Here is a 24,960-nt window from a genome sequence, read left to right on the forward strand (position 1 = left end):
AATGAGACAAAGTTATAGATTAATGACAAAGCTGAAACACTTAGAAAGTTATAAAAGTTAAAACACTTGAGGGGTATTTCAGAAAATTGTATTAGTAATCTAGCAAGCTCTGTCAAATCAGAATTTTAGCAAACTTGAGTTTTCAGCTCCAGAAAGAGAGCATTTAGTGTAGCCTGATCAGAAACTATAAACGCTCTGAAACCAAAAAACCTTCTACATACTACATGTTTTCTTATCCTATCCAACTGAATAAAACGATTTTTCCACATACAGTTGAAGTCGGAACTTTACATACACATAAGGAGATGTCATTAAAAACATTTTTCAAACACTCGACAGATTTCTTGTTAACAAAATATAGTTTTGCCAAGTCGGTTCGGACATCTACTTTGTGCGTGATACAAGTAATTTTTCCAACAATTGTTTACAGATTATTTCACTTATAATTCACAATATCAAATTTTCCAGTGGGTCAGAAGTTAGCATATATTAAGTTGGCAGTGCCATTAAACAGCTTGAAAAATTCCCGAAAATTATGTCATGGCTTTAGAAGCTTCTGATTGACTAATTGACATGCCTCTTTTCTTGACTTCATGGGAAAATCAAAAGAAATCAGCCAAGACCTTGAAGGTACCGTTCATCATTGAAGGTACCATTCATCAACTGACCTGAAGGTACCATTCATCAGTACAAACAACAAACAAGTATGGCTCCACGCAGCCATCTACTGCTCAGGAAGTTGACACCCTCTGTCTCCTAGAGTTGAACCGTACTTTGGTGCAAAAAATGCAGAACAAAGCAAGGACCTTGTGAAGATGCTGGAGGAAACAGGTAAAAGTATCTACACTGAACAAAATTATAAACGCAACACTTTTCTTTTTGCCCCCATTTATCAACTCTGTGATGGAGATGTGTTGCACTGTGTGAGGGAAATGGTGGTCACACCAGATACTGACTGGTTTTCGCCCCCCCCCCCCGACCCCCGAACCCCCCAAATACAGTGAAACAGCACATTTTAGAATGGCCTTTTATTTCCTCAATATTTGAGAGAAATAGGCCTTTTGTGTACATAGAGAAAGTCTTAGATCTTTGAGTTCAGCTCATGATAAATGGGGGCAAAAACAAAAGTGTTGCATTTATAATTTTGTTCAGTGTATATCCACAGTAAAACAAGTCTGATATCAATATAACCTGAAAAGCTGCTCAGCAAGGAAGAAGCCACTGCATCAAAACCAGCACAAAAAAGTTCTTTCAGGAGGGATGGGCCAAAATTCTCCCAATTTGTGGGAATGTTGTGGATGGCTACCTGAAATGTTTGACCCAAGATAAACAATTAAAACGGAATGCTACCAAATACTATTTGAGTGTATGCAATTAAAGTTATTCTTAAAATAAAGTGGTGATCCTAACTGACCTAAAACAGGGATTTTGTCAGGAATTGTGAACAACTGAGTTTAAATGTATTTGGCTGAGGTGTATGTTAACTTTCAGCTTCAACTGTAGTCAATCATTTTTTTATCTGGCCAATTTACTGAACTCAACTGTCACCGAATGTGGTTTCACTTTGACTACACAAACCCTGTGTATTGCTTTTCAATTTCTCCCAAATAATAATTTAAACACCTCTGCAAATGCCAGATTGGAAACCTGGCAGAGAATATTTAATGATAAAATAGGCCTTCACACATATAGGTGATAATAATGTTTTAAATTTATCGAACCTCAGGAGTGACATGAAGAAAAAATACTATTTTGAACAATCTTCCAAATGTTAAAGCGAATACACAAGTGTGCCTTAGATGGAACAATCGCCATCTAAGAGTAGGGTACCGTTTGTATAGCTCGTTGTCAACGTGGTGCTGCATAACAGTTACGCTTCTTCCAGTGTCGGACCGCACCCAAGGTGGGACGCAGAGTGGGCCTCGAACACGCTGCCTTCTGCTTCGCGACACACTATATAAGGAAAACAGATTCCAAGTGACGTCACACACAATTGTTGAGGCTAGGACCACTATGTCCATTGCTTAGCACAGGCTGAAACTACATACAACTAGTTAGCGAACCTTATCTATAATATTGATGATTGCATTACATTAGCCAGTGTTTTCTCTGGAAGGGAGGGGGAGCAGCATGGTGACAGGAGCAGGCGGACTCCGGGGCTCAACCATTTTACGGGGAAGGGAGGATTCAAAGATATTGGAACGGGTTACCATAGAGATTAACAACGAAAGTAGAAAAAACATAATACTATTCAATAAAATTAAACATGAATATATATATAATATAATATATAATAGCAGACACTCCTGACGCCTGGGATGGTGAGTGGGGTGGCAACACATTTTTGTGGTTTCGCCAGTACTCATTTTATAAGAATGCGCTCTTGTGCTATTATTTTCTGATGGGACATTTTCTACCTGAAATTATTTTGAATTAATTTAAACATCTGTGCAACTAATTAGAAAAAAGCATCGTTTTTTTTTGCCTGCTATTTTCTTCAACCTCAATTAAAGAGGTATTTTTTTTCATGACTTGCCTAGGCAGATGGATGGTGGGAACCCAAATGATACTCATCCCTGTGTTCATGCTTCGATGACCTGGGAAGTGTCCGTCTCACCTGGACTGCTGTGTGCGTTATTCTATCACTGACGTAGAGGGCTTCAAACCAAGAATCCACAGTCACTTCATCCAGGTTTGAATCCACAGTCACTTCATACTGAATGACTACTGTATTAACTCCAGGTTTGAATCCACAGTCACTTCATACTGAATGACTACTGTATTAACTCCAGGTTTGAATCCACAGTCACTTCATACTGAATGACTACTGTATTAACTCCAGCTTTGAATCCACAGTCACTTCATACTGAATGACTACTGTATTAACTCCAGCTTTGAATCCACAGTCACTTCATACTGAAAGACTACTGTATTAACTCCAGCTTTGAATCCACAGTCACTTCATATTGAAAGACTACTGTGTTAACTCCAGTTTTGAATGTCAACTGGTGATAGGGATGGACTGCTTAAATGAATGGATCGTTTTGACATTGGAGACTCACAGCAAGCATTGTAAGTCACATGCCATTTGCATTCAACTTGTGTGCTCCAGGTTGACAGCTGCAGCAACTTGAGAAACTGCCTTGCTGATTAAATCGTAGGTGCAGGCAACATCAAAAGCCAGAGATCCAATACTTTCGAGGCCGATGAAACAGTGCAGAAAATTCTGATATAATGTATTGATGAAATGCAAAGACTCTTTTAAAATGTCACTCTACATATGGGTATTGGTTGTCTGAATCTCACAACACTACTTAGCTGGCCTTACTGTCTGAGATAGCTTTAGTTCTGCATTGAATGAATATGTCCTTATCGTAGAATTCAGTTTGATATACAGTAAATGAAATGTTCAGTGTTCTAAAAATTAGCAATTTGTAGCGTCGCTGCTACTAAGAAATGAGGTACCGGTCAATCTGGATGACCCGTGAAATTTCATCCTTCTCTTTTTGTCGCTGCAGCCTTGAGCAAACAGCCAAGAGATCTTCTGATGCACCTTCCTTCACCTTTCACATTGGCACTTCATATATAATAGAAGACTATTTGACTGATGCTGCTATGAAGCTTTTTTGTTAGTCATTTTGTATACTCACAAAAAAAACGGGTAAAGTAACGTGTTTTTAGACACAATGTAGGAGGGTAACACAGACATTCAGGAGCTCCTGACTTCTGGGAACATGGGACTGATGACAACACGGGTTAAAGGAGACCTTGTCCGTACAACACAGCCTCATACGGAGGAAATCCCAACACTAGATTACACCAGGCATTTGAAGAGGTTTGACATGATCTACGGGTTTCCATGAGGTTCTGACAGATATATATACAATGCATACAAAACACATACACTGACATTACGGGTTATGCAACAGATTTGTATGTATTTCATAAAAGCTAAGCAGATTATATTTATGCTTTCTAACTATTTATGCTTTTCTAATTAAACATGGAATTGTATCCATCGGGAATGTAAGAAAAACAAGTAGGTGGCCAGTACAATAAAGTACAATGATGGGACTGTCAAGATATGTTTCTTCTCAAGCACATATGATGCCACTCTGGTAATAACCGCGAGGCAGTGACTCTAACACTGTTAGACTCTAACACAGTGACTCCCTCTTAAGCTTATTCAAGTTAACCCAGATGGTCTCCAATTGTTATTTAACAGATCTTCATACCCCACAGTGCTCACGTTTGGCTGCCTTCCGCTAGCTTCAAATTAAATCTGAATAGGGAATTCATTGCATGTTATTGCAACCACTCCAAGTTTTTGTAAAAGTATTCATTTCTTTGCCACTAGATGGCTACCTTGCATGATTTATTCCATGACTGAATAAGAAACATGTATTTTGCAAATACCAACCAGCCCTGAAACACCCTTAGACAAGTCACAGCCATGGTCAGCCCTTATCAACACGGACCTTTATAAATTAGGGATATTGTTTGAAATTGGAATGATAAAGCTCAATCCACATTCACAACAGGAAGGATTTCACACAAGAATTTCGACAAAATACATCAAAACCCATATTTTATTTTAAGTATAGCAATACAATTTACATATTAAATAACACTGTTATAGAATGCTTTGATATAGCTTTCAACGAAACAAAACATTTTTTTCCTTTTTTTTTAAATTTCAGTTTAGAAAAGAGGAAGCAACGCCCACCTATTCAAAATGGCCAATGGGACAAAATGATTCAGTGACTTACTATAGCTATTCTATTGCACACTCTGACAACCAAATTGTATATCAGAAAATCAAAACAAAAACGAATTAATAACAATGATAATATCACAGTCACTGCCTTAAAGATAATGGGAGGCGTGGAATTGTATTGGAATGTGATGACAACCACTAGTTCAATGCACGGAGACTTGGTTTCCACGTTTCACCACAAAAGCAATGCAATAAAGAACTTGAAATGCGAGAAAGAAAAATAGCTTTATATGAAAATATAAAATTCTATGATTATATGCCATAGATACAAAGTTTCAGAAGAATGGTTGTTTATACGTATAAGCAACAAAATATATACAATGTTTTCTTGACACACTAGTACATTTTGTGTTTTACAAAGTGGACACTAGGCTCGGTCAGAAAAATAAAGAGTTAACCTGATGGACCAAGACAAAACTGAAAGACTGAAAAAAGCTAGTCCATAACAAGGCAAAATGTTTTCTGCGACAAAGGGACAAGTGTCAGATTTTTACCCCAAATGTTGGAGAGTTATGACCTAATTCAAGAGCCCTCCTTTGAAAGATGAAGGATGACAGATAAGAAAAGAAAGAAGTTATGCATCTCTCCTTCATTTTGTTATTCTAAGAGTTGAGTAATCTGATATAATACAATTACAACGACCTCCTTCTATAGCAAAGGGAATTCCTAAATTAACACAAGTGATGAGGAGTTGATGCCAAAACATCAGCCTGGAAACAAAAAGATGGTGAAAAAAGCTGAAAAAAAAGTAAATAGGATCATTATCACTCACACAGTCAACAGCCTACATATATATTAAAATGATTCAGACCCAAATGTAATAAACCTGCTCTCCATCTCTAATATTTGTCTTAATGGAAATTCGTATAAGTCTTTGGTAAAAGTTACAAATAATAGGTATCCTTGATGTTTGTTGTGATAAACACAAAATATTAGACAATGGTCATTGTGCTGTATACTGAATTCACATTTCCTTTCAAATGCAAATACCAGGTGGTCTGTCTCTCTTTCAGATGACTAACGGAGGTGTTTATTAAAGTGATTCTACCAGGATATAAAGGGCTGGTGGGAGGACAATAACTAAAACAGGGTCAACGAGGTAATGAATCCCTCTGGGACTCGAGAACCACAGTAAATCTGTCCTTGCTTAGGCCACAAAGTTCCCAACTCACTTATACCGGAGCGAAAACACACAACAGTCATAGCATACAATCAGTCATATCACACACAAACACAGTCAAGCAACGGTGAGGATTAAAAACTATGTACACAAGGCTGTATGACTTGGGAGCATACCTCCATCAGGACAAACAAGGGGATTAGAAAAATACCTTCAACCAAATTCTAACTTCAACAGGTATCCATTTTACCACTCACACGAGAATCATTATTTCTTCCTCTGACTATATTATGTTGTGTTGACAATTAGCAGCAATAAGCAAAACAAACTCAGCCAGAAGGTAAGGGGGTTGAGTGTGAAGGAAACCAACATTGGCATGGGATAAGAGTGGTAAACTAGTGTATCATGAGGGAGTCAGCTGGGTTGAGGCAGGTCATGACATTGGACATCTACAAAATCACAAGTTATAATGATAAGGATATTCATATGTGTGTACATATCTATATATATATATATATTTATATTAAAAAGCATAATATGAATCATACAAAAATCCAAGTTCACAGTAGCTGTTATAATACCACCTTCAAAGTTCAAATACGGGTTTGAGATGCTAATAGGATGCATAATGACGATAAGGTGATACGAACAAAAGAGAAAAACAAACAACAAATGACCGTACTGCCTGTAGGTGTGACAGACGGTTGAGTCTTGCAGCAAATTAGTGATATATGAGCCACATGGGGGAGGGAGGGAGAGAGAGAAGGAAAGGTCTACTGCAGTCTACTGCAGTCAGCCTCAGGTTGAAAAGGTTATTAAAATGAACTGGGAGATAGTTCCCCGACGCTCCTCTTCCTTGTATCAGCCAGTTGGAAGCAAACAGGAAACGTATTTGTCTTACTTCTCAAACGGAATTGAGTGAAGCCTTTGAAATGGAATGTTGAAATCAGAGCTTATGTGAAGTAGAACAGACTTGATCAGCTTAGTATAGGCAGTAACACTGACATTATAGTGCAAACAAGAAAGACAGAAGTGTGTTTCGTTGTTGTGAACTCAAAAACGCAGGTGCAAACGTTCAGTAGGATAACATTAAGACATAACATGGCAAAAAATAAATATCAAAAACTTTTTATCAGTGTAAAAAAGTAATCAGGTTGTTCATTTAACCAAGAGTCTGGCAAAAAAGGCCTCAAAAAGTATTGTCTCATAGTCCTTAACGTTTTACAAATAAGTGCCTCTCTCTTTGTAAGGGCCGGGAGGTCGGGACTCTTTAGACCAGGGACTCCATGCTTTCCTCATGGTCCGACTCATCCGACATGGCCATGGTGCCGTTTCTGTCCATGGACATGAGACCCGAGCGGTTCTCCTTGGTGCCGATCAGACTGAGCATAGCTTTATAAAGGTACTGGTACTGATCCTGTAAAGGGAGAGTGAAATGCTGAATAACGGCTCCGAATCCCGAAACACATTTCGGCACCGTGTGTTACCGGGGTACTTACTATGTCTGTAAATACTCCAGGCCTCATGAGGTTGATCATTTTGGCCACCTGATAGACGCCCACAGCGCTCTCGCTCTCCAGCTGCTGGGACAGGGTGGTGAGGGCACACAGCATGCCCGCTGACACTGCCCCGAACCTGAGGGAAAGGACACACTGGGTTACTGAATGGGACCCCGAAACAAGACAGGGAACCCAATGTCAGACTGAGCACCTACACGTATTCCACGTGAGATGACAGGAAGGGTTCAGCCCCTCGGAGAGAGGGCGTCTCACGAAGAAAAGGTTGCTGCTTCCATTAACAACCGTGTCAAGTGCTATGGAGATACACAGCCTAACAACCATGTCTCCCCAGCTAATGAATATGCAGAAAATTACGGCAGCCGTCTATCCAAAGCCTCTTAGGGGGGAGGGGGGTACCATAGTAACGTTACACAACCGAAATGCTCAATTAGTCCCTTTTTTCTCTGGGATGAGACAAGCAATCTTCATTATGTTAATGAATAAACATTACTGAGGCTACATGTCTTGTCGTTGGGAGTGTTTTGCTCGTCGCCGCTAATATCTGCCAATGTTAAGAGACGTTCATTATTTCTAATTGTACGGCGTATCAGTGTACCTGGGGGTGGAACTCATTAGAATTATTATATTCTGTTGAAACACTGCTTTGTTTAAAGGGGCAGTGGACTTTATTTTTTTTTCTTCATATTATGAGGTTGAAGTATCAGTGAAAATCATTATACATCCCTTTTTGTGTAAGAGCTGTATGAAAAAAACTGCTGGAATTTTTGCCTGAAGAGGTGGAATGCAACTTTTGGCCAACATAATTTTACAATGTGATCCGATTATAACAGACCAATGACTGTTCTGCTGGAAAACGGAGTCGAGTAAAGATGATCCTATCAGCCATTTGTACTATAGTTTGTACTATATGTAAATAGTTTCACATTTGTTTCCTATGCCCACACAATTCTATTGAGAATTTCAAGGAGCCAAATGAAAGGTAAATAATAAAAAAAAAAAATTTTTTTAAACCAAACACACAGTGATTTGTTAGACAGTGATGGTTACAGTACATTACTGGAAAAGGTTAAAAGGTGTGGAGAGTGGCACACTCACTCATCATGTACTATGGTGGGTCCGTCTCTGGTCATGGCCTCCTCCTTGATGACATTGATGAGTTCAAAGGTGCTGCTGATGGGAGCGTCAGGGTTGGGCCATTTAGGGCACTGGAAGTGACGCACCTCCAGGACATAGTCATCCTGGGGGAGAGGTATTGAGAAAGACACACAGGCTGACTCACAAATGAAGGCAAGCGAAGATAGTTATACAGTCGTAAATACACACATGCACTTGTGCACATGTATAAACATATACACACACACGCACACACACACACACACACACACAAACACACATACCATGACTCGAATCCTAAACCATTACACTAACCCTAACATTAAAAGTACCTGTGTGGCCTCCAGAATGAAGTCATGGATGATGATCTGCTCCTCATTAGAAAGGCAAATTCTGTCTTTACTTATGAGTGTAACAGTGAAGGCCTCACAGTTCATGGCCTCCTCGCGGCTCGGCCAATACACAAACTCGTCCTCCGCCTAAAGACAAAACAGCCAAACCAAAAGCCTGGATGAGAATGAACGGTGTATGAAAAGGCAGTGGTGAGGGAAAAGTTGAAAAACTAGTGATGAGGGAGACATTTCAGGTTAGTAGAATCACTGACAGTTTATGCTAAACCAGGCATAAGGTCCAGAATATTCTAATACTAAAAGGAAGGGAGTGTGAGTGCATTACTAGTTAGAGACATGGAGCTGCTGTCACATTCGATCCTAGTGATGCTCATCAGCACCAAACTATTGTGTGAAACAGAGTGGGCCCAGGCTTGTGTGAAACAGAGTGGGCCCAGGCTTGTGTGAAACAGAGTGGGCCCAGGCTGGTGTGACTCCCATAACGAGTAGGCTACTAGCCGTTGGCTGAAACAGGGGCGAGAGAGAGGGAGGCCCGTAAAAGGGGCTTGAGCATGTAATATCCAAGGTTATAAACTTACCTAACACTCTTGTAATGTTTTTATTTGTAATTGCTTTTATTTTGATGTATTTGGGGTCACAGTGCAGACTGAACAAAGATGTCCCATATCTCAGTTCAGTACGAGTACTGTTCCACACCTAGGAGACTAATGTGAGGGTGCTAAGACAGTCCTGTAATAGACCAGACATGTAGCTGATAGGCAAACTGTTCCTTTATCTCCTGCTAAAGACATAAATGTGTTGTGGTGTGTGTGTGTGTGTGTGTGTAGTGTGTGTGTGTGTGTTTGTGTGTAGTGTGAGTGTTTGTAGAGAGTGTGTGTGTGTGTGTGTGTGTGTAGTGTGTGTGTGTGTGTGTGTAGTGTGTGTGTGTGTGTTTGTGTGTAGTGTGAGTGTTTGTAGAGGGTGTGTGTGTGTGTGTAGTGTGTGTGTGTGTCTGCATGTAGTAAGTGTGTGTAGTGAGTGTGTATAGTGTGTGTGTATAGTAAGAGTATGGTGTGTATGCGTGTAGTGTGTGTAGTGTGTGTGTGCGTGTAATGTGTGTGCTTAGTGTGTGTGTGCGTGTAGTAAGTGTGTGTAGTGTGTGTGTGTGTGTGTGTGTGTGTTTGTGTGTGTGCGTGTGTAGTGTGTGTGTGTTTGTGTGTGTAGTGTGTGTGTATGGGCAGTGTATGTGTGTGTGTGTGTGTAGTGTATAAGACCCACCAGGCCCTGGTTGTCTGGCAGCATGATGATAATCTGTGCGTTGTGGTCCCAGATCATCCTCCAGAAGTCTTTAGTGGTGTGTGGCAGAGGATGCTGGGTAATGATGAATTCATTGCTCCTGTAGTAGCCCTTCAGGGTAACAACAGAGGTCAAAAGGTCAATCAAGGTTTGCGTTGTGGCTACACAACGTCGAAAACAAGCCAGCAGCAGACAAAACCAGCCTCACCAGCAGCCCACCACTGCTCATAACACCTGAGATACAGCAGTCTACAGTACCCCGTCCCAACACAACCATAAGATGCAAGTCAACAGTGACTCCAAGTCTTTTACTCAAAGTGGACAGCATTGAATGTCTGGAATACGGTTAGACAAATGTGTGACTTGACGGGTGGCAGTGAATGATTGACAATGTAGGAAGTGGTACTTACCATTATGTAAGACGCATTAATGTAATCTGTGCCTGTCATGCCTGGCAAAGGTGCCAATCCAACTCTTGCTCGCTCCGCTGCCATAGAGCGACAGAGAAAACCAATCAGGTCACAGTGCGCGAAACATCAAACAAGTAGCAAGTGAGTGAAGAGTTATTCTCATGAAATGCACCCACAGTGTATTTACTTAAGAACTACCGTTTGAGCATGGACCATAAAACCCAAGTTATATAACTAACTAGAGTAGATAAATTACTACCTACGACATTGAAGAAAGACCAGGGTCAACAGAAAAGTGAAACTGTATGAAAAGCAACAGCGCAGATCATCAGGTGGTGCACGGAAAATACACATCAGGACAAGTTGAGCATTTGACTCACAGGGGACCACTGAGGAGTTGCGATTCTTCTCTTTGTTGCACTCTTTCTGAGCACTGAAGCATTCCACAAACCTGGCGTTACACTGAGTCACCAACTGTAATCCAGAGACAAAGTGATAGGGCATCAATCACGGACAGAGATGAATGATAGTGGGGGAGAAAGAAAGGAGGCGACAGGTCAGGTAAGACTGATCCATAAAGCCAGAGTCTGATAAGGACACACGCTTCCATTGCTCATTCATATCTTCCCAAATTCGTCGTGTAAACAAAGGCTTATGGCCTGCAGTGCACTCCGCTGTATATTCAGTAAGGAGTCATTGACCTCAGGGGTTCTGACAGCGACCACTGACTCCACAGTTATGACCCTGAACAAGACGGGAGCTTGAGAACACAGCTTGGGTCTGAACAACAAACCAACCATGTGGTGCTTCTATTCAATATTGACTTTCAACAGTTAATTTCTCGGAAATTCTCAGAAAAAAACTTCAACTTCAAATTCAACTTGAAAAATCATTGTGTGATTCATCTCAATCGCTATGCCAAATTATATATCACAAATGTAAAAACACAGAAGAATTTTTTGAATAGCTGAAATAAAAATGGGCCTTAGGATATGTTTGGGCCCTAAAAAGCCAAATACATAATTCTCTCTAACAAATGATTAACTTCCAATCCAGCCTTGAGGCTAATTGCATTAAAATCACAATGGCTACCATTGTTTCGCAAGAGCACGCTCAATCTCGCATGACCCTGGGCCGAATCAAATCACACCGTGGAGAAGAATAATGAGAGCCAATTACGATTTGAGGCTGTCATCAAACTATGTGACAACCCAGACCCCCCCCCCCCCCCCCCCACAACCTGATAGGAGGGTTTACATCTCCCTGGCAACCAGTGCACTGAGTAGCGTTTGTCAAAGGAAGAGAATAACTCTTTCCTTCCATGTATTTCCATTCTAATTCCATTCACTTCTCCAGTAGTGGGCCCCGAGTGAGATGAATCAACACTTTGTGATGCTGAGGGATATCTTTAAGGAGTGAGACACGACCCTGGGGTCCTTGCTCTGGGAAAACATGGAAACAATGGAGAGAATAGAGGGAGAGTGGGGTGCGAGAGAGAGATTGGTAAAGAGAGATCAGGGGACACAACGATCAGTAGAGAGCGATTGGTAGAGAGAGATTAATACAAAAGAGATCAGTGGAGACAAATCAGGAGACAGAGATTGGGTGATGCGGGCAGAGAAAAAAGCTGCAGAGAAAATGAGCGAGAGAAGAAGCGTGACAGGCAGACAGAGACATTGATCCAGAGGAGTGAGTGTTCAGTTAACCTGCTCTGACCTTGAACTGTTTCTCCAGCCGTGTCTTGCCACCCACCCCAGGCGTAAGGATGCTGCTGACATAGCTGTGCAGCTGGCTGGACAGCACCTCCGTCTCTTTGCCCATGATGGCCTCCACCAACACATCATGGATGAAGATATACTGTTCCTATAGGCAGGGCAAGACCGAAACAACCGGTCAGAAAAAAGAGACAGAGAAGCTCTTGGCCCCCAGGGCAAACGTCTATTTAAAACCGATGAATGTGACAGATGCAACAAAGCTGCATGAGACAGATAAAAGACGTGCACGTTCAATGTTGCGCTCCACTGTAGCCGTAGCAACGGATTATTGGGATCATTCAGGTCGTTCACACAGGTCAGCTCAAGTGAACACAACGGCACAAGTGAGAACAGACAGATTATTTTAGGAAGATAAGAAAACAAAGACACACGAACAGAATCAGTCCACACCTCGGTTTGGACCAGATAGTTGCGCTGGGTCCGGATGTGTTTGAGGAAGCCCAGGATGTTCACTGTGCTTTTGTCCTTGATCTGCTGCAGCATGCTGTCTATGACAATGTAGGTCCCTGTTCGCCCCACACCCGCACTGCGCACACACACACACACACACACGCAGGAACACACAGTTAGACACTACATGGTCTCCATTCTGAGAAAAGCTCTTCAGGAACAAATCGATGACAGCAACAGACCAATGAACACTCTGTCCTCATTCCCAGTTCCTGTGAATTACATCCATGGTCAACTCGAGCTAACACATCATAGATTAATTCACGTCATGGCTGCCACCATTGCGGAATAACGGTAAAAGAAAAAAAACGGAAGGCACAATGGTCCTGGACGGTAGGAGTTAGGAAGCCAGTGTAACACCTCCAACCATTCAGGGACAAGTCATACAATACACACACCTATAAGAAGTCCTGAACGTGACCTCTGACCTGTGACAGGACCATTTCTCCCTCCTAGGTAGATCATAAACAGGGCTAAGTCCATTATCAGCGGGGTGAAACCAGTAGCCAAACCTGACAGTGTGACAGGATCCATTCAGGTCTCAGGCACTGTAATGAGCCAGGCAAGAAGACCTCTGTGTGTGTGTGTGTATGTGTGTGTTTGTGTGTGTGTGTCTGGCAGAGCTGTAAGTGTACAGAAACAGTGGGGTCTGCAAAGTGAAGGGTCATTTTCTAACAGCACAGGACAGATGACATTAGAGAACATTACTTTCATTACAAAGGCGGGAACTTTCCCTGGATAATTACATTCCCCTGCCCTTCATGTGCCCGGAATTACTGCCTAAAAACGCACTTTGCTACCCAGGCCTGGGACCTCGGCTCCCAGTTAACAAAGGAAGTGCAGAGTGGCTGTGGTGAAAATGATAGTGTATATTTCATAGTGCACTACATATAATGACATGGCGCTTAGCCAAGTCACTCACAGAAATGAATGGAAAGGGCAGAAAAAAGAACTAAACAAACAAACTACTAAACTGACAGTATATTGACACACGTTTTCACCTTTCTTTTCACATTTTATCCCCTCTGTGTTTCCTCTCGCCCACTTAACATTTAAAAGAACAGTTTGTAAAATGTGCACCATGACAGCTAAGCCTTCATAACGTGCCCTCCACAGTACCTGCAGTGGACCAGCACGGGGCCCATCTCTGGGGTCTGCCAGGCTGAGGACCTCCGAATGAAGGTGAGCACGGGCAGGGTGTACTCTGGGACGCCCATGTCGGGCCACTGGGTGTAGTGGTACTGAACCACGGTCCGTTCACCCTGACGACCCTTGGGGTTCCCCTTTTGACTCTGGGAGGGCCGTGAAAACATGGACACTTGTGTTAGTCACAGCAGTGGAACCGGGTCACCTGGGAGATGGGTTCCAACACTCGGAACACTGACCTTTTTTAATTTGGTGTTGCGCACCGTGAAGCGTCTTAGCGTGTAGCAGGCATGGACTTTGGTGCTCTTCAGCGTAACCACAATGTTCCCATACTCTTCACTGTTCTCGGTTGGCCAGTACTGGTCACATTTCCTCTGTAGGGAATTGACACACAAATCAGGAACCCTTGTTTCAATTACTCACTAAGACATCATCACTCTGTTTGAAGGGACCTATGATACTGTACTGTATCACACCATAGTGCAGCATATTATAATGTAGTTGAGTATTGCACTGTAGTGTGTATGTTACTGAAATGTAAAATGAAGAGTAGTGCACTGCAGCGTACTGTGGTGAGGTCAAGTGTAGTGTAGTGTACTACACTTAACATCAGTGAAATGTGTAGTGAAATGCAATGTATTATAGTTTACTGAAATGTAGTGTACTATAGTGTACTGAAAGCTAGTGTGGTACAGTCTAGTGTACTGAAATGTAGAGTATTAAAGACTAGAATACTAAATTGCAGTGTATTATAGTGTACTGAAATGTAGAGTTTTGTGTACCGAATTGTAGTATAATATAGTGTACACAAATGCAGTGTATTATAGTGTAGTGAAGTGTGTTGTACTCTGTAGTAGTGTTGTGTTGTGTCACAAATTGTAGTGTAATTTCGTCTAGCTTAGTGAGTTGTTGTGTAGTGTGGTGTAGTGTGTAGTGTAGTGAAGTAGTGTGGTGTAGTGTGTAGTGTAGTGAAGTAGTGTGGTGTAGTATGTAGTGTAGTGTAGTAGTGTGGTGTGTAGTGTAGTGAAGTAGTGTGGTGTAGTGTGTAGTGTAGTGAAGTAGTGTGGTGTAGTGTGTAGTGTAGTGAAGTAGTGTGGTGTAGTGTGTAGTGTAGTGTAGTGTAGTAGTGTGGTGTAGTGTGTAGTGTAGTGAAGTAGTGTGGTGTAGTGTGTAGTGTAGTGAAGTAGTGTGGTGTAGTGTGTAGTGTAGTGAAGTAGTGTGGTGTAGTGTGTAGTGTAGTGAAGTAGTGTGATGTAGTGTGTAGTGTAGTGTAGTAGTGTGGTGTAGTGTGTAGTGTAGTGAAGTAGTGTGGTGTAGTAGTGTGTAGTGTAGTGAAGTAGTGTGGTGTAGTAGTGTGTAGTGTAGTGAAGTAGTGTAGTGAAGTAGTGTGGTGTAGTGAAGTAGTGTAGTGAAGTAGTGTGGTGTAGTGAAGTAGTGTGGTGTAGTGAAGTAGTGTGGTGTAGTGTGTAGTGTAGTGAAGTAGTGTGGTGTAGTGTGTAGTGTAGTGAAGTAGTGTGGTGTAGTGAAGTAGTGTGGTGTAGTGAAGTAGTGTGGTGTAGTGAAGTAGTGGGGTGTAGTGAAGTAGTGTGGTGTAGTGAAGTAGTGTGGTGTAGTGAAGTAGTGTGGTGTAGTGTGTAGTGTAGTGAAGTAGTGTGGTGTAGTGTGTAGTGTAGTGAAGTAGTGTGGTGTAGTGAAGTAGTGTGGTGTAGTGAAGTAGTGTGGTGTAGTGAAGTAGTGTAGTGAAGTAGTGTGGTGTAGTGAAGTAGTGTGGTGTAGTGAAGTAGTGTGGTGTACACACCCTTCCTTTCTCCACCAGGTTAGTGATCATGACGATGATGCCAGTGTTCTGCTCCCACACCATCCTCCAGAAGTCCTCAAAGGTGGACTTGAGAGGGCCCTGGGTGGCGATGTAGGCCTTGGGCTTGTTGTAGCCCTGCAGTACACGGGCACGAGGACAGGCCATTCACAACACAACCAACAGTCAAAACTACTGACTTCCTCTGCCCGTCCACATGACACACGTCATCCATATCATATGCGCAACATATGCATACAATACGCAATGCACAAACCAACTCTCACACAAATCTACATTCATATGGTGGGACCAGATGGCCCGTAACACACACACTCACATCAACATAATTGGCATTGATGTAGTCGCTGTGTTTGGAGTCCTTCCCAGCTAAAGGCCGCAGCTTCACCCGACTGTGATCGTCTGGATGAGGGAGACAGGGGGTAGTTAGAAACGAGTGTGCATGTGAGTGTGCACGTGAGTGTGCATTAGAGAGTGCATGTGAGTGTGCACGTGCTTGTGCGTCACGTTCACAGCACTACAGAAACTGTCAGTTTTGAGACACGGGTAGCCTACACGACGACAGCGGAACTCTGACGGGCGGGGGGGACCTGTGTGACATGAGGCGTCAGTGCAGTGGTGTGATAGCCTGTCACGAACCCACGATGGTGATGGGTACTCACAGGCCACAATGTTGATGTATCTGTTCTTGTGCTTGTTGTCTGGATGGTTGGAGTGCTCTGACATGATCTTCAAGTCCGCCGTGCATCTCTGCACCTCCTGTGGGAGACAGAGAGACACGCGCACGCACACACACACACACGCACGCACACACACACCAAGAGTGACATTTTGGAAGGCGATGAAAAAAGAGGTTTTGACATTGAGGTTTGGTGCTGCGAGTTATACAGCCATTTCTGGTGACATCTCAGCAATTTCACGCTGTGAGAGTGTGGTTGACATAGTGACAGACACAGGGAAGATGTATCCTCCTCTCTCCCCTCTCCCCTCTCCCCTCTCCTCTCTCCCCTCTCCCCTCTCCCCTCTCTCTTAGAGCAGAGGTTGACATGCTCTCTTCCCTTTAGTACTGTTACACACTCAGCCAACCATCACGTAATCTTTCTGAGCGTCAGCTCTCACATTCTCACAACACGATTTCAGTGGAACCATAAAGCATGCCAATCGCTGAGAAGCTTTGTGTATAAATTGTAACTGTCACTTTCAAACCCCCTTTAAAGCCATGGTAAATAACATGCCAAGTAATCATTTATTACCTGTGTGTCTGTACGGTTAAAGAAACAGAGAATACATGTCCATTATGCTCTATCTGACAGAGTGGCCCAGAAGCTACAAATGTCAGTGTTTCATGACAAACCAACAACAGTCTGGCCCAGCACTAATAGATAAGGCCCTCAGTTTGGCTTCCGCCCCTCAGACATTTCCTGCAGGGATTTACAGTCCAACAATCTCGTTTAGCTTTAAAGATGTCTCTCTCTCTGCATGGTACAAACAGGAGTCCTAATTTATGCTAGGCAGAGCTGAAGGAATCAAAACCCTCATAAAAGGCATATATATATATACTATATATATATATGCCTTTTATATATAAGGCAGCAACTGGAGATGGGGTATAGGGGCTTAGAAGGTTGCAGGAGTTGTGAGGACTCAAGCACAGACAGGATACATGGTGACTGCACAGCAGCTGGCTGGTGGGGTAACCAGATGGTACATATACATACACTACTCCCAAACACACACACACACACACACATACATACATACATACACACAAACACACTACTCGCACACACACACACACACACACACACACACATACATACAACCACATTCACATACTACTCTCACACACACACACACACACACACCCACACCCACACACGCACACACACACACACACACACACACCCACATACACACACACACACGCCCACTGGCTCCAATTACAGAGTGTATGCGAATGCAGGTGGCGGCATTACCAAATGACATTCGACAAACGAGCAGATTTCTAGTGACCATAATGGACATTGTGTATATGGACCAGGGCTGCTCAATACTGGTACCGGAGATCTACCATCCAGTAGGTTCTCTCTCCAACCCCAGTTGTGACCTGACTTAGCTTTTCATCCCGCTCATTAGTAGAACCAGGTGTGCAAAATTCGTGTTGGAGTGAAAACCAACCGGATGGTAACTCTCCTGGTTACCCCTCTCCCCGCACCCCATCCTGTGTTTCTGCACCCAAACCATGTTTCCTTCGGGCTCGGCTGGACAAAGCCACTTGTCACGGCCAGAGTACGTTCCAGCTAAAGGGGTTTTGCTCTACTGCCTACCCCCTTTTCTCCTGCCTTCTTTTTGGGGCCAAATAAAGAGTTGCGGATCACACCGAGCTCTCCATTCACCCAGGAGAGGCCCCCCCACACCTAACACCACTTCCAAATGTCTATCAAACAGGCATGCACAACAAGGGGGTGATGATGGGGGGAGGGTGGCAGTGTTTCTAGTCCCCTACACAGCTCCTTCTTCTGGGAAAGGGGTTCCTTAGGATTGTGAGAGGTTTGCTAAGGAAGAGGTTTGCTAAGGAAGAGAAGAAGAGAAGCTGAGATGGTTTCCAAAAGCACAGCGATATAAATAAGGGATGTCTTTGCAGCACATTCTGGAGCTGACCGGAATCCCCTCAAAATAATCAAGTCCTAGGATCCCTGCCTGAAACATAAGAGGTCAGCTATTTTAAATGAAACATGAAATCTTGTCTGTGTACTGTCCTGAAGTCTCAGCGCATTACGGATCTTTCCATTTAGCTTTCTGTCTATAATACACACATAACACAAGGTAAATATTGGTCTGGTAAGACAGTGAAGTGTACATTTGACACAGGCTCTCTCTCCAGCTCTACACAATGACATTCAAAAGGGCTTTATTGGCAAAGCCAAACATTTGTTTACCTTTCCGAAGCGAGTGGAGAAAACCAAATCAATACGAAGAATAATGGAATAATAATGAATAATGAATTAAAGCATTATCTGAGGGTTATGCATGGCACCAGGACAATGTTGCTGTGTTTTCCATGCAGAGTCTCAGTTGCGTATTAGTCCCATTTAGCACATTTTTGGTTGGTAAATTGAAACCAGACCTCACAACCAGGGGGGTCAATGGGCTCTATAATGGATTGGAATATTTGTGCACAGATCCCTATTGGGCTTTTATGTTCTGTTTTTTTTTTCTCCCAGCCTTATCTGTAAGATCATTTACAGCCTTGTTGGAGTTATCAGTGGTGTTGATGGGTCGAGGAGGGTGTAATTGTTTGCTCCAGCAGAACGATATCTGGGTAGAATTTATGTTCACGGTTTGGTATCTGGACCTTTTTTAGAACTCCATTATTTTTTTCTTACTGATATTCACTGTCAGGCTCCCTCTCTCCCTCTTACACCATAGATCTACACCAGTTAGGAGACACTGGTCTAGACCAACTAAAAGGCCTCTCCTACACCATCTGCTCCAATACCATTAGCAGCACTATGGAATCCTTAAATGGCCCATATGCACGGATGTGCGAGTACACACACACACACACACACACACACATCTTATGGACAGACTGACTGTAACTCTAACCCAGCAGACTAAATGTAACCCATCTAACTAAATCTAACCCATCTGATTAAATGTAACCCATCTAACTAAATCTAACCCACCTGACTAACTCAAACCCACCTGACTAAGTCTAACCCACCTGACTAACTCTAACCCACCCGACTAACTCTAAATCTAATCCACCTGACTAACTCTAACCCACCTGACTAACTCTAAATCTAATCCACTTGATTAACTCTAACCCACCTGACTAACTCTAAATCTAATCCACCTGACTAACTCTAACCCACCTGACTAACTCTAAATCTAATCCACCTGATTAACTCTAACCCACCTGACTAACTCTAAATCTAATCCACCTGACTAACTCTAACCCACATGACTAACTGTAACCCACCGGGCTGGAATGCTATGCTAGTCCAGACAGTGTATCATCGGGTGAAGACAGCCAGAGCAACAGAGGGCAATACTTTACCTCAAAATCTTCTGAGAAACCATGCTGGTTGTTGGAGTAGAGTTCTGAGATGTGTTTGATAAACTGCTTGACAGGAATGGCCTCCATGTCATCTGGGAGGGCAAGAAAAGACAATAAAATGCAATTAGACTCTTATAAATTAATTAAAAAGGAGTTATACTTCCACAGTTGGAGTTCAACACAGCTGCGTCTTAGAAATACACTGAGAAGTGTAGTAGAGGATCTTTGGTCGGCACAACATCAACATGCTTCATGTACAGTATAAACTGTATGACTAACCAACACACTCTCCTCTAGGATCTTTAAAAACAACTGAATAGCTGTCTGCACCAAAACGGAAAAAGAGAGGGAACCAGCAGGATGCTACAGCAAAACAACCGAGGACAGAGGGAGAATGCTACGCTCACTGCTCTTCCATTGTATCGCAATGACTCAGTAAATATTTCACTAAGACAAATTAAAGCATGGGTTATTCATATCCACAGGCTTATGTTTCTTCAAGGTGAAGTTAAGTTCAGCGTTGTAGGCTCATAGCGAGTCATTAATGATTCACAGTCTCAATCTGGTCCCAGTTATATCCACTTCTTCCAAAAAGGGGGTAAAAATAGCAAAGGGGAGACTTCCTAAGGAGTGTGACAGTGGAAAGTAATGATGGAGACAGATCTCATCTGGCTGGATGTTCTGTCCTAACTGTGCCTGTGGGAACCACTCTAAACGCTGATTCAGTGGGACATACGGAGAGCTGGGCAGAACAAACGATTCATCCATGGACACCAAATGGGAAACCAAACAGTCAAACACATGTACGAATTCACAGCTGTATGTGCACGCACACACACACACACACACTTGCATACACATACACACACACTCATTCGGGAACACAACGACAAACACCCACGCAAAGTAAATGTTCTATAGTCCTTTTAAAGTCCCACTGCAGATAAAAAAGTGATTTTCTTGTTTTCTTAGTTTCATTACCACAGTACATTACCACAGTATATTACCACAGTACATTATCACAGTACAAGTTCAAAATAACACAGCGGATGATATTTTTTATGTAGTCACTCGATCTGATGACTTCTTACAGCTCAGCTGGGTAAAGGTCTTAGTATAGACTATTATAAATGCATACGCACACTTACACCATTGTTATAGAACAGTGGCTCCTCCCAACAGCTTCTAACAGTACCCCCCAAACAGCAAACATTGTATGCCTGGACAAGCACACCCAACACAACTTTATTGAGAGCCTGATTATTAGTCGACAAGTTGAATCAGCTGTGATTGGACGGCCCTACAACGAAATTGGGGGTACTTGAGCACCGGCACTGGAAACTACTGTTCTGGAATATTGGACTGTTGGCCTTATCACTTCATTTGAATTCTCAGCCAAGCTCAAGCTGTCGACACAGGATGCGTACCGGAGCCATGTTTACTGGGTCTCAAAGCCACATAGCTGTATCACAATGGCACGTAACAGTGTCGCGTCTGAGGACTATCATTTGGTTATAAGAGGGTGGGCTGGACTGAAGACCACCCTATCAGCCATTTCAGGCTGTACTGTACTGTAGACTGGGGACTGAGGCCGGTTAATGGATGTACATTATAAAAATATATGCTTTACATTAAATATGTACATTGTGATTAATTAGACAATGCAGTGTTAATTTAGGAACACAATTATAAAGGCTGCATGTGGGCTTTATAACTACCTGTACTTTTCAATATCTGTCCAACTGAGTGATGAAAATCCTTCATTGAGCATTTGTGTGAACTACAGTGTCTTTAGAAAGCACAACAACCCTCTCTTAACGCCCCTCTGGGTCCCACTCGTACTGACACCCTCACACGCTGGAGAAGAATATCTATGCATGCAAACGTCCCATGTCACATATTTACAGCATATACAACATATAGAGATTAAACAAAATGGCTAAAGGTCAAACATGTTCATTATAAACCGATTAGACACAAAACTATAGCTTGAAAAAAGGGTTGTTGGAAATGTGTTGTGTGTCTCTGGTCGTTAGGCTTGTGGTTTTCTGGTGGTCTTTTTGTTTAGAGGGCGAAATCCCCAGAGAGAGAAAGCGAGAGACAGCAGCAGAGAGAGCCAAAGAGAGACGGAAAGATATGGAGAGAGGACAGAGAGTAGGGGGTGAGGGGCACTTGAGAAAATAACTGCTGTGAGAAGCAGGTTTGTCACTATGGTCACATATGGCTGTCCCTGCAATGCTGTTCTCTGACCCACAGATCTCTACAGCAGACCCACAGGTCTCTACAGCGGACCCACAGGTCTCTACAGCGGACCCACAGGTCTCTACAGCAGACCCACAGGTCTCTACAGCAGACCCACAGGTCTCTACAGCAGACCCACAGGTCTCTACAGCAGACCCACAGGTCTCTACAGCAGACCCACAGGTCTCTACAGCAGACCCACAGGTCTCTAAAATAGACCCACAGGTCTCTACAACAGACCCACAGGTCTCTACAATAGACCCACAGGTCTCTACAACAGACCCACTGGGGCTCAGAACCCTCAGATTCCCTGAACAACATATTAGTCACATTAACAAAATGTATACAAATCTCAAATCTGATCAACATTAAAACAACCCACAAGCAACCTTCTGATGAATACTCCGCAATATCCTAGAAACATTGTCTTACATCACAGTTATTATAGTCTCATGAAGCCACATACCTTCTGATGCCTCCAGTTACAATCTGCTGGGGAGAAAATAGAGTACTAACGTAGGTTCTCAAAGTTAAGACCCTTTTAATGAGGTGGAGGAATGGGTTCTTCTGGTAGCCTGTTTCTAAGGCTGCCCTGTTCATGTGCTGGGTAATGCTGTGCCGTTGGTTAAAAGAGGCACATTGGACACAGCACTCTATGCCAAGGCTCATTGTGAAGGGCACTCATTCAGTTCAAATGGATTTAGAAGCTGGGGAGAATCTTGGATGTGAAGAGAGTAGTTTGATATGAAAGAGTGGGTGTTTGAGGGTCATTGTCCATGTTTTCTACATTTGATCTACTGTTTGGATTGAGTGAGAGAGAGAGATCCAGACTTTCTCCACCCTCCTAACTATGGTGCATTTACAGAGCACGAGGACTGGGCTGTTATAATACAGTGCACACACACACACACACACACACACACACTTACTGAGCTATTTCAATGGGGACACTGAAGTAGATTGCCCTATCTCCTAACCCTAACCCCAACACTAAACCTTAACATTGATGTCTAAACTTCACCTAGCTCTAAAGCCAAACCTGAACCCAAACCCTAACTGGTAATGCCTAACCCTAACTGGTAATGCCTAACCCTAACCGGTAATGCCTAACCCTAACCGGTAATGCCTAACCCTAACCGGTAATGCCTAACCCTAACCGGTAATGCCAAACCCTAACCGGTAATGCCTAACCCTAACCGGTAATGCCTTAAAAAAAATCCAAATGTAATTTTTGCCCCAAACCTAACACTTTAAAACAGGAAGAGGAAAAATGTCCTCCACAGTCAGGTAAGGTCCAGGCCATCTTTCAAAAACTTTGATTGAACAAAAACTGAACACACATGTACAGGGCTGTAGCTGAAGTAAGGAAAAGGTGGATATAATTTACAGGGCCAATGGCTTGGCAGGGCCCACTGATTGTAATAATGCAAATGTCCTCTATAAGTGCGAGGGCATATAACTTTTCAGGCGGCCCAGGATTCCTGGGGACGACCATGCACACCCTACCAACCAACTACCTGATCACATATGTACCCTACCAACCAACTACCTGAACACCCATGTACCCTACCAACCAACTACCTGATCACACATGTACCCTACCAACCAACTACCTGATCACACATGTACCCTACCAACCAACTACCTGTTCACACATGTACCCTACCAACCAACTACCTGATCACACATGTACCCCACCAACCAACTACCTGATCACACATGTAACCTACCAGCCAACTACCTGATCACACATGTACCCTACCAGCCAACTACCTGAACACACACATGTAACCTACCAGCCAACTACCTGATCACACATGTACCCTACCAACCAACTACCTAAACACACACATGTACCCTACCAACCAACTACCTGATCACACATGTACCCCACCAACCAACTACCTGAACACCCATGTACCCTACCAACCAACTACCTGATCACACATGTACCCCACAAACCAACTACCTGAACACCCATGTACCCTACCAACCAACTACCTGATCACACATGTACCCCACAAACCAACTACCTGAACACCCATATACCCTACCAACCAACTACCTGTTTACACATGTACCCTACCAGCCAACTACCTGAACACACACATGTAACCTACCAGCCAACTACCTGATCACACATGTACCCTACCAACCAACTACCTGATCACACATGTACCCTACCAACCAACTACCTAAACACACACATGTACCCTACCAACCAACTACCTAAACACACACATGTACCCTACCAACCAACTACCTAAACACACATGTACCCTACCAACCAACTACCTAAACACACACATGTACCCTACCAACCAACTACCTGATCACACATGTACCCTACCAACCAACTACCTGATCACACATGTACCCCACCAACCAACTACCTGAACACACATGTACCCTACCAACCAACTACCTGTTCACACATGTACCCTACCAGCCAACTACCTGAACACACATATGTAACCTACCAGCCAACTACCTGATCACACATGTACCCTACCAGCCAACTACCTAAACACACACATGTACCCTACCAACCAACTACCTAAACACACACATATACCCTACCAACCAACTACCTATTCACACATGTACCCTACCAACCAACTACCTGAACACACACGTACCCTACCAACCAACTACCTGAACACACACATGTACCCTGCCAACCAATGACTATAAAACAATGGCACCTTCACTGTCAAGCAAACACCAACAAAAACCATGTCTATGTGAATTCTGCCAAGTCAGACTGCAGCACCACCTGTCCTGTCAGGAGTTTTAACATTTTAAGATAAAAAAAGAAAAGATTGGTTGTCAAACCTTAACGTAGGCTGTTAAACTTCATCTCAGGCACTGTCTTTATTTAAATATCCATGGGTATGGGCTTTC

The 24,960-nt window shown here is 43.0% G+C and overlaps 1 protein-coding gene across 3 annotated transcripts in view; it reads right to left on the minus strand.

Annotated features, from left to right (window-relative positions):
- Positions 1 to 4,571: 4,571 nt before the first annotated feature.
- ptprga (protein tyrosine phosphatase receptor type Ga) overlaps positions 4,572 to 24,960 on the minus strand; it is a 239,652-nt gene continuing 219,263 nt past the window's right edge. For all 3 annotated transcript variants that reach the window (XM_029113688.2, XM_029113687.2, XM_029113689.2), the window contains 15 exons: positions 19,816 to 19,907; positions 16,415 to 16,511; positions 16,072 to 16,154; positions 15,735 to 15,869; positions 14,176 to 14,310; positions 13,910 to 14,082; positions 12,731 to 12,866; positions 12,282 to 12,428; positions 10,946 to 11,039; positions 10,566 to 10,642; positions 10,138 to 10,266; positions 8,863 to 9,009; positions 8,513 to 8,655; positions 7,397 to 7,532; positions 4,572 to 7,314 (listed from right to left, as the gene is read on the minus strand). In XM_029113688.2, the coding sequence (XP_028969521.2) occupies positions 7,168 to 7,314; positions 7,397 to 7,532; positions 8,513 to 8,655; positions 8,863 to 9,009; positions 10,138 to 10,266; positions 10,566 to 10,642; positions 10,946 to 11,039; positions 12,282 to 12,428; positions 12,731 to 12,866; positions 13,910 to 14,082; positions 14,176 to 14,310; positions 15,735 to 15,869; positions 16,072 to 16,154; positions 16,415 to 16,511; positions 19,816 to 19,907 (1,871 nt within the window). In that variant the 3' untranslated portion in view covers positions 4,572 to 7,167. The remainder of the gene's footprint in view (positions 7,315 to 7,396; positions 7,533 to 8,512; positions 8,656 to 8,862; positions 9,010 to 10,137; positions 10,267 to 10,565; positions 10,643 to 10,945; positions 11,040 to 12,281; positions 12,429 to 12,730; positions 12,867 to 13,909; positions 14,083 to 14,175; positions 14,311 to 15,734; positions 15,870 to 16,071; positions 16,155 to 16,414; positions 16,512 to 19,815; positions 19,908 to 24,960) is intronic.

This window comes from Esox lucius, chromosome 17 (genome assembly GCF_011004845.1).
Source record: "Esox lucius isolate fEsoLuc1 chromosome 17, fEsoLuc1.pri, whole genome shotgun sequence".
Taxonomy (NCBI): domain Eukaryota; kingdom Metazoa; phylum Chordata; class Actinopteri; order Esociformes; family Esocidae; genus Esox; species Esox lucius.